This window comes from Amphiprion ocellaris, chromosome 22, assembly GCF_022539595.1.
Source record: "Amphiprion ocellaris isolate individual 3 ecotype Okinawa chromosome 22, ASM2253959v1, whole genome shotgun sequence".
NCBI classification, from domain to species: Eukaryota; Metazoa; Chordata; class Actinopteri; family Pomacentridae; genus Amphiprion; species Amphiprion ocellaris.
The window spans coordinates 18,835,680-18,845,811 of NC_072787.1; the positions used below are offsets into that span (position 1 = coordinate 18,835,680).

A 10,132-nucleotide genomic window follows, 5' to 3' on the forward strand; every position below is an offset into this window, starting at 1 on the left:
GAGCTGCAGCAGAATGATGTTGAATCAGGATTAAAAGTGATGTGATAATAGACCAATCTGCACAGGGAGTAGTTTTACTTTTTGCTGATAATACTTCTGATTGAAGTAGGGCTTTTACTTTTATTTGAGTGAGAGATAAGTGTTTTTCTTCCACTGCATTCTTGTTGTTCGTTGGTGATTGAAATTGTGCTTCTTTCTTACTTAAGTGGCTCAGATTCAAACTCTTCATGCTATTTTTTTGATTTTATGAGTGTAATTTAAAGCAGCAAAAAAGAATCATAGTGACATTATTAATCTGAGCAGTTTGGTGCAGAAACTGTCAGAGTTGAGTGTCTGTCAATCGTGTTTCAGCACCGGACAGCTCCACGAGACAACAGCTGTTATTACAGACTGTATATTAAAAAACTACAATGACACCTTTTCATTGCTCTCAAATGAAAACCAAAGTTTGTCTTAGAGTTTGGTGATTGTGGATTCTTGACATGAACTAACGCCATTCCCTTAGTAGTTTCTTTATGGACTGAGCGGTTTCTGGAGTAGCTGAAAATTAACCTGTTTTGGAAAGCTGAAGGGCAATTTATTACTAGAAATAAGGCACACAGCCACAAACTTGGGTGAAAATGGGAAAAGTAACTAAATTTATGCTTATAGCTTAAGTCAGGTGCCACAGAGATCTTTATTGGTGCCTTAATTAGAAGAGAGGACAGCCCCACAAGACAGTGTAAAGGTGTATGTGTATAAATATGTCAATCAGAGAGCTGTGTGGATGCATAATGGGAATACAACTATTAAAAGAATGTAAAAGTTCAGACATTCTGGATGCTTTAACCTGCTCAGGTGTAATAATGCTTTAAAATCTGGTTGTGTAACTGATCTCTGAAACTTTTTCTAGAACAAACCCTGCCAATCTTGTTTCAGCTGCTCCGACGCAGATTTAGTCTCTCGACGTCTCCCCCCTTCCTCCCCCCTCCTCGGGCTTCAGAGGGGCCCGACCACGTGATCCTATTTATAGCGTGACGTCAAATGTTGACATTAATTCACTGTTTAATTAATGGTAATGTTTGAATTGAAGACCCATTCCTCTTTTTTTTATGACTTGGCTCGGGGTCTTTCATTGACGCGGAAGAAGGATGCTCTCCAATGGGACAGGGGGCCGATGACGCAGCCGCCCACCTCCCCACCTCCCCCTCTCCCTTCTCCGTCCCCCCTCCCTCCCCGCACCTACGTGACAAGTGAAAAAGGCATGCCTTTCGCATTCATGGATAAAAAACCCACTGGAGTTAAGTTGCACAGGACGCAGGGAAAGTTTTCCGCAGACAAATGTTCGGCGCTCTCCATTCGCTGCAGGACCGAGTACATGTAGAAATACCCGAGAAGTGAGCTGCGGGAGGGCTGCACACCCGGAACGAGCACAAGGACACTGAAGAGGCGCTTCACTGAGGGAATAGAGGAAGAGGAGAGGAAGGGGGAGAGAGAGCGAGAGAGAGAGACTGAGATAGAGATCCTATCTCACTCTCCCAGTTGAGATCTTCAGCGGATCGCGTCCAGCATCTCGCAACTGGTAAGAAGGGGCATTTTTTGTTTTTGTTTTTGTTTTTTGTTTTTTACGCAGCGTAAAAGTGGGGAGAGTTTCTGGAAAAAGTCAGGTGTGGCTGATTGGTTGCTCTTAGGAAACTCACAGGTATGGTGTAAAAGTAATTGAATATCACAGAGAATCTAAATCAGTGCATCCAAGAGCTGTTCTAATGAGTGGATTTCGATTGTGCGCCTTTTCACTGACTTGATGTCATTTGTTTTCTTTTGCAGCAAGACAATGTCTAGTAAAGCGACTTTAGCATTACTCATCTATGGAATCATAATGCATTACAGCGTCAACTGCTCACCTGTGGGTCTTAGCTTTCCCAGTGTTAGGTATGTACACTCTCATCTGCCTTCAAGTTTCACTTTCCAGGTGCTGATTTCTGATTTTTACGCACGGAGAGGAGAGCTTTACATGACTGTACTAAGCAGCATCGGCAGGGCACAGGCTAAAGAGCATATCTGCTTTACAGTTGGTTATGTCTGGGGCCATAATAGCCTATTGGATTACTGACTCTGACAGCCAATCCATAGGGCTGGGGAACATTCACCAGGGAGCGGCGGTAATGCAATTTAGGCTACTGAGCCAGTGAATTACAGTCAATCTGTCCTGCAGCCATCAATCGAGCATTTTAAATGATTAGATAATTAATAGCAAACGATTTGGTCATAAAAGTTACGTTTAAGCTCAGATTTTTTCAAAGTAACATTTCTGAATAGATAGAAACAGATAAGAGTTCCTTCGCGTTTTTACGCATGAAAGTCTCCTCTCTTTCAGAATGATTTTTGCTTAAATGTGAGAATAATATTTACATGTAGCACAAGCTGGAAAAGAGACTGTAAAGATGTGTCTGTTTTTTTAAATTCAGACTTGACAGTGAGGTTTATGATGAGGATGGAAACTCCTTCCCGTCCTTGGATTATGACAGAGACCAAATGGATGTGAGAAGCGCTCCGTCTGTCGCGGACGACGTCTACACTTTGTACTACCCACCGGAGAAAAGGTGACTATCAGCACCGTTTTACGCAAACTTTTTTATTTTTCTTTCCCCCTCTTCGGCGTTGGAGACATTCACATCTCATTACTGTAGTCCTATTTCTGTCTATGTATGTTGTTATGTTTTTGTCTGAATCAACGTATCGTCGAAATGTAACTCCAAACAAACAGAAGGAGTTTTTGTTTAACTGTCATTTTGGATTTTTTATTTTTTTTGTTCAAATTAGTCTCGTCTTTTTCGTTAAACTGAATCCTTATAGGGAAACTTAGTCGATTAAATCACAAGGAATAGAAAATCAGCAATAACTAGCTGCAAGGGAGCGTCTGTAGAGTTTTAAAATTTTTCCTGTAAATTTGTGAAATATTCTGCACAAACGGAAACAATGTAGGATATCCTGAGAAAACAATGCAAGAAAACACATTTTAAGTAGAATATAAGTGAAATATTCTCACAGTAACTTGTAGGATTTTTGTTTATTCCAGAAAAGATGGCAAAAGGGGGGAGTTTAAGGCCTATTTTTTTATTCCAAGATGGATTTTTTTTTGCAGTGTAGCTCACTTGACATTGTTGCCTCTTGCGCTGGGTGTGTGGTGATTTTACTGTGTGGCTATCTATCATCCCAGAACGGAAAGGCATGCAGACGGCATGTTTAATAAAGCCTACAGGAAAGCGCTGGGTCAGTTATCAGCAAGGAAATACCTTCATTCTCTGATGGCAAAACGTGTAGGGTAAGAACATCTTCTTGGTTGTCCCCTCTTCTTTTGTTTTATTGTACTTAATGTTTCTTTTCTGTCCTTTGTGCGTTTTCTTTTGACTGATCCCTTAAAAGCTCATAATTCACGCTGTTCTACGTACTGTACGTGTCTGTGCGCCCCCATTATCTCCCAGCATGCCGCTCAATCTGGCGCCCTCCGCCTCTGAATCAGCCTTTATTAATGCTATAAAGTCGTCGGGGGAGAGCACAAACGGGCACTTGATTGATTTGGGAAGTGTCATTTTCTGCGCTCGCTGCAGTGTGAGGCGCAGAGGGAAGAATTACCCCGCACAGGTTTAAATTTATTTCCATATGAATAATTTATAGGCCGCAGTCCCAGTGGTTCCCGATGGAAGAAGGAGGAGGAGGGAGGGCTGCAGTTGCTCTGGCTTTATGAGCAGCATCGTAGTGCAAAATGTGTGCCAAATTACGCACGGGAGGGTTAAAAGTTAAGCGGAGAGAATGTGAACAGGTCTCCAAATTAAAAGCCTCTCATGCAAAATGACGCTGCTGCACTTTCCTGCTGCCTGTTTTTGCTGCTAAATCTGGTTATTTGCTCCAAAATGAGGACACAGATTAGGTTTCTCCACAGCAGCTCTCCAGGCTGCAGTGTTCTGCTCAAAATGGGGATCATCCAGTGATTTTTTTCTTTTTTTTGCCTTTAAGATGGAGGCACAGAGATCTTCCTTCAAGTGTCCATGCAAGCTCTTCTCCTCAGCACCATACAGTGGGGAGGGGAGGGCTCATATGACTGCACATGCACCAGTGTGATGGTACTGAGATCTGCCTCTTGTCTCTCCACACAGCGGGGGGAAAGCCCTGGACGACAGCTCAGAGCCCCTCTCCAAGCGACACTCAGACGGGATCTTCACAGACAGCTACAGCCGCTACCGAAAGCAAATGGCAGTCAAGAAATACCTGGCAGCAGTCCTGGGGAAAAGGTATAGACAGAGAATTAGAAACAAAGGACGGCGGCTGGCATATTTGTAGCATCCTCCTCTCTCCCCTCCTGATAAAAGAAAAAAAAAAAACCACAAAAAATTTAAGTGTGTGCAGCCCCCAGATGAAGTCATTTTGAGATCTGACCAATCAGTGGATCGCTTTTGTGTTCTTAAACATGTATTTATGTATGAAGTAAGCCATTAAAATGAATATTTTGATAATAATATTGCTTTTTATTTTGTACTTAAAGCACTTGAGGACGCACATATCTACTTTGTGGACCAATTTTTGTTCATTTGAGAGAGAAAAAAACAATAGCCTCTATTTATGTAATCATTGATTTACTTTTTTTAGACTTATTTATTGAGGAGGACACAATTGTTTGACATGATGATATGCTCCAACAGCCCTGTCTTTTAAACATTTAGTGGAGAGATATGAATGTGAGGAAAATAAATAGTTTAAAAGACAATCAATGTATTGAATGCTGCTTTTTGTAAAGTGACATTAAGAGTTTAGTTGTCTTTATTCACAACAGCCTTGAAGACATAGGTTTTCACCAAATCCTACAAGACATAGACTTTGATGCCCTCCCGGACGGGGATGAGTTTGAGGCTTTTTTGGGAGACTGGCTGAAACAGTTTTCTCCCGAATTTCCGGTGAGTTTCAGGCTCTTTCCTGAGGCCGTGTCCTCGCAGGGGGGCTTCTCATGTCTCCCTTTTTCTTCTCACCTTCAACTCTTGTGATCCAAACACTCAAACCCCAACTTCTTCTTCTTCTTCCACCTCATTCGTGCTCCTGTCTCTCGAGAGTCTCACAGATTTGAACCTTTAGCTCCACCTGTATCACATGCAGCCTGAATGTGGGGGAGGATAATATGTTTACATATCATTACAGACTGATTGATTTTAGTCGATCTGGGTTAAACCAGATGTGAGCCCTGTTGGTTGGCTTTAAAACATCCAAAATGCCACTTTTTTAGTTAAGTTCTAGTCAAATAGACTAAATCTGAGATGAAGACCAGAGTACTTCTGAGGTTTTTCTTGCCCTTTTTTCTTCTGCAGTGTTTACAAAGTGAGCTTACACCTTTGACTCATGTAAAAGTGCCAATCCTGTGTTTCTATCAACTGGATTCTGTGTTTGGAAACCTCTTATCCTGCTGAAGGCTTTCTCACGTCTCTCTCCGCCCATATAATAAGTATCACTCACATCTCAAGCACCATCAGGCAAAACTTAAGAAAAAAAATGACAAAAAAAGAAATGATACTTGTTACATGGTGACTTATCCATCAGTTTGTTCTTTGTGAGAGACATTCGAGGCAGTTTCTGGGTCTATTGTGCTTCCCTTTTCTGTCATGTGAACCAATGTAAAAAAAAAAACAAAAAAAAAAAACTACAGTAGATTGCATGATTAAAGTAATTGCACTAAAGCCACCGCATCTGTGCAGACGACTCCAACTAGATGGTTCTGCTTGCTTTCTGAGTACTACAAACATGCATTATCTGTCATCTCTGGATGTTGTTTTGTGCTCTTGTTCTCCTCACTTACATTTCTACACGAGCTGTATGTTAAACCTTGTCCTCCATTGGAGAGTCACTCTGAATGTACTTTACTGCTGGCAAGAATTTCTCAGTCTAATGTCATGATTTATAGGTTCTGTTACTCAGACAAGTGGAGAGCTCTTTTTTTTGTAATTTACTGTTAAATTGTGTTTGAAGAAAAAGCTGTGGATGATTAAAGTGGTCATTTTTTATTATCTTTACCTGCAAGTTTGGCACAAAAGCTGCCAAGAATGATTACAGTTAAAGAGGAAGGTTAAGATGTAAGAACACAAGGAGAAAGCACAGTTAGAAAGATGCCAAATAAGAGAAGCAGAAGTGGGCCACATGATAATGAACATTCTGATTTAGAAAGGTTAGACGAGGCTAAATTCATAGAACAAACACAATCAAAGCAAAAACATTTTGGTTCCCCAGTTTTGCACAATTTTGTGAGGGAGGAATACAGATTTTGAGGATTTTAGTTTTCACACAGCAGGGTAACATTCTTCGGTCTGTGTTTACTGTATCAATCTTTCTTTAATTTTGCATTCCCCTCTAGGCTTTGTGACGCAGGAAGCAGTTTGCGGCTGTGGTGCCTTGCATCGACTTTAAAATCGCCATGAATCACAGATGGCTATTTAGTGGCCCTACAATGCTGCACATCATCAGCTTACATTTCACCCTTTTGTTGTCGTTTTTGTGTTGCACAGTTGTTTGATAGGACCTTTAGCATCATCCAGCTTAGACGTCAAGCGTTCCTGCTTGCACTGCTTTCTTTGATTTTAGAGCACTAGATGTAGGCTTTTATTTAATTTTATTTTTTGTGAAAATAGAGGTTAAGGAGCAGTTTCTGCTCTCCATGAAACATTATATGTATGATAATGAAAGAAGCGCCAATAGCCTTACTAAAAATGAAATAATCTTCAAAGATATATATATATATATTTACTGTGTGGAAAGTGAATAGTAGATTACTACTTCAAATGGCGATCTGCAAAGCGTCAGGTCAATAAATGTTTAAAAAAAATAACGTGTTGTAAGATTTGTATGAATAAATTTTTGTAAACAACAAAAATTTCGTCTAATCTTTGAAGCCAATATCACCATAAGCCCTTTTGTTTGAGAGGACTAGCTATGAAAACCTAAACAGTGGAACGGAAATAGACTTTATTTTGACAGTTTTATTGGGAGGTTACAGTCCATGAGAGGAGGCAGATCAAATAAGACAAGGGAGAGGGGAACAATATGAAACATTAGCAGCATGATACATAAGACAAAACTCACACCTGCAAGCTGAAAAATCAGAAGAGTCCATCACTATTTTCCCCATCAGTGTGGGCGTTATGTGTTGTACTCTTGTGGATTCTCCGTAACTTCAAAATAAATCAGCAAACCAGCGAAACAGAGCAAACCGGTGATCAGGAGACCCACGTTTCTGCCCCACTTCGGTGGTGACTCAGTGGGTTTTGGCGGCGGAACAGTGACACCAGTTGGCCGGGTGTCTGCCTCCCCTCGGGACAGCATGAGTAAAAAGACGTGGGAGGGATCACCCGGCCGGCGCCACACACTGCCTCGCTGCACTTTACACCTCTCCAGGACTTCAGCAGTCGCCACCAAAGGCCTGCAGGACTGATGGAACAGTTGGCCGGTGTCAACGCTGCTACACGCACTTAGTGCCAAACACAACAACGTGAAAGAGGGCTGGAGTGGACTGGTTTGAACCAAGCGTGCACAGAAATGAGGGAATACACACATTTGGAGACGCGTTTAAAGCATTTAAATGTGCACTCGACTAAAACAAGAACCCAGAAAACTGAAACTGAAGTAATTCTGGGACTGAAAACATTTTTCTCTATAAAAATAATTGAAAGATCATTTAATAATTTGGGATTTTAGAGGTTTTGTGCCCCAAATAGTTCCAAACCAGAGTTTAGCAGCATTTTTCAACCAGGAAAATGTCACATATATGCATTATTTACATACTAAGTAACACTACAACAGTAGGAAAGTCAAAGACACAACAGTAATATTCCCCAATATACTGCATTTGGGGTAAATGTCTGCATCTGAAACATTTTCTCATCTCATTTTATTCTTTTACCAGAGGCTTCATTAGTCTTCACAGTGATTTTACAGTGCTAATATTCACAGATACTGGGTTGTGAAGCCTGGTTCATTCATTATATAGGTAGTACTAAATACTGACATTAGCCTTACCTGTCATTAATTTGTAACACAACAGCAACACAAATGATCATTTTCACAACGATTTACAAAAACTGTCACGATCAATGATGATATAATCCATGTAAAACTCATATTAGAGTCTAGTTTTCCACTTTTTAAGACATTTGAAAGTAAACAACAAGACATTTGCTCATATTCATTTGAGACATCGGTTGCTGATGTGGCATAGCAATCTTTTTCTTTATGTTCTATATATTATAATTATGCCCCTGTCTGTCTTGAGTTAAATACACATAGCTTTTTGATGTCAATAATGGTCTACAATATCTCTGTACAGATCTTGTTTAGCTTCTAGCTCTCTTTTTGGTGTCCAGTGCCAATACAGAAGACTTGTATTTTCAGTTGTAGACATTGTAAACTTGCTTATTATTAATGCTTCCTTAGTTACATCTGTGCTCTTTCCTGCTATGACACGATTAAATGTGCTCTGACAAGGTTTCATTGTCACTGTATAAGCAATGTTGTTTTATCAGTAAACTTTACTGTACCGCTGCCAAACACAATCGTTTCTACTGGCCTTTGTCCAAATGATTCTCATGTTTCTTTCTCCTTTGCAAAGAAAAAGAGCAACAGAGTTCACATCAGGAGGTTGGAGGAGCTGCTTTAACAAAAAACAGAACTTTTAACCTGTAGAGTAGAATTTGAGCCCAGTGTCTCATTATTTTTGCACTTTTTTAACTCAGTGTTTGTTGGTTTATGCAACAAAACTACTTGGTTAAGTTTAGGAAACCATACTTTTTGGGTTGGTTGAAATACACTTGTACAAATGCAGATCATGAAGTTACTTTCTAGTTTGTGACTCACTGCAAGAATAGCCCTAAAAAACAGTGGCATCTCAGCATTTATAGCGTTTTCCAGTGTGGCCCAGTGTGACTATTACACATTTTGATGTGAGACCGTGCTGCATTCAGTGTCCCGTGTCAGGCTGGGAAATTGAGTTTTATCAACAAAAATGCAACAGTAGATGGCTGAATATACAAATCGCAGATGTGTGTGTCAGTTCAGTGTGTCTGCCTCCTGTTGAGCCTCCCACACTGGCTGGCATTTGGAATACCACCACCCTCCCTGCAGCCTCCACCCAGCGGTCTTTCCCCGCAAGTGACACCATTTTATATATGTGTGTCGGTCTCAATTACAGCTAATGACCTTAAATAGATCCCCATATATCTGATAATAGGTCACCAGAGAGCAGCACCATTTCTAGACGCCGGAGGCTTCTCTGCTCTCCAGACCTGCCCTCTGTAGTGCCTGAAATCTCTTTAAAGGGCTTCAATTACAATCACATCGCTGGCTACTGTGAGTACTTGCAGCAGCACAAAGCCATGTGCGGTATGGGATGTTAGAGCGACGACCACACAAAGCCTGGCGTGTCTCTCTGGGCTCCCCTGTGTGCGTAATAACCCCTCTCAGACATGAAGGCAGGGCTTTGATTTTGCGGCCGCGGCCTCGACTCTCAGCGGAGTGCACACAGAGGATGATCAATGGGAGTGATCTGATTCCTGTGGCCCGTGCCAGACCCTTTCTTAACCCTGCTAACCCAATCAGCCAGTGTTGCCAAGCAACCGGTCCCAGGAGGATGCGTGGGGAGTGGGTGGGGTGTCAGTGGCCTTCCCGAGTACCGAAAGATCACTGGTGGATATATTTCACTCAAATGCCTTCGGTCTCAGCGATGTTGTCTGCTGCGGGCTGAAATGGCAAGTTGCAGGGAGGAGCTGATAAATAGGCTCAGCTTCAGGAAAACAGGGGTTGACTAATCCGTAGTGATTCATGGAACACACACAAGGCTTTCACAAATGAATCACACAGACAAAACATGTAACAGACAGAAAAAGTGCTAAAGTAGTCAAATCAATCTGCGGAGAAAATACGAATTGTACATCTGAGGAAGCAGATGAAAGCTATATTAGATTTTAACATGTCAGTTTGTCTTGTTTTAAGGATTTTTAGCCCTTAAGATGCTAGCAGCTCTGTGTGCCTCCATTCAGTAACAGCACTGATTTGAGTTAAATGTGTCAGTTTGTTCAATGCAGGACGACATGGTGCTGAAGGAGTTAAAACTGCATAGAAAAAG

General features: G+C 41.3%; 1 protein-coding gene across 4 annotated transcripts; it reads left to right on the plus strand.

The window, feature by feature from the left end:
• Positions 1–1,239: 1,239 nt before the first annotated feature.
• On the plus strand, positions 1,240–6,844 carry adcyap1a (adenylate cyclase activating polypeptide 1a). Of its 4 annotated transcripts, XM_023267512.3 has the most exons (7): positions 1,249–1,561; positions 1,807–1,911; positions 2,448–2,582; positions 3,200–3,304; positions 4,137–4,271; positions 4,811–4,931; positions 6,374–6,844. In XM_023267512.3, exons 2-7 carry the CDS (start codon positions 1,814–1,816, stop codon positions 6,380–6,382), a joined length of 603 nt encoding a protein of 200 aa, XP_023123280.1. In that variant the 5' UTR covers positions 1,249–1,561; positions 1,807–1,813; the 3' UTR covers positions 6,383–6,844. The 4 variants fall into 4 exon arrangements, with proteins under 4 accessions (XP_023123281.2, XP_023123279.2, XP_023123278.2 ...); XM_023267511.3 differs by having other exon boundaries at positions 1,242–1,681; positions 4,811–6,844; XM_023267510.3 differs by having other exon boundaries at positions 1,245–1,561; positions 4,811–6,844.
• The last annotated feature ends 3,288 nt before the right edge of the window (positions 6,845–10,132 follow it).

What these genes read in the sequence shown, in the direction of transcription:
- adcyap1a (XM_023267511.3), top strand. Translation starts at nt 1,814, where the DNA reads ATGTCTAGTAAAGCGACTTTAGCATTACTCATCTATGGAATCATAATG. An exon ending in TACTACCCACCGGAGAAAAG is followed by an intron (nt 2,583 to 3,199) that starts GTGACTATCAGC and finishes CTATCATCCCAG; the next exon opens with AACGGAAAGGCATGCAGACG. An exon ending in GCAGCAGTCCTGGGGAAAAG is followed by an intron (nt 4,272 to 4,810) that starts GTATAGACAGAG and finishes TATTCACAACAG; the next exon opens with CCTTGAAGACATAGGTTTTC.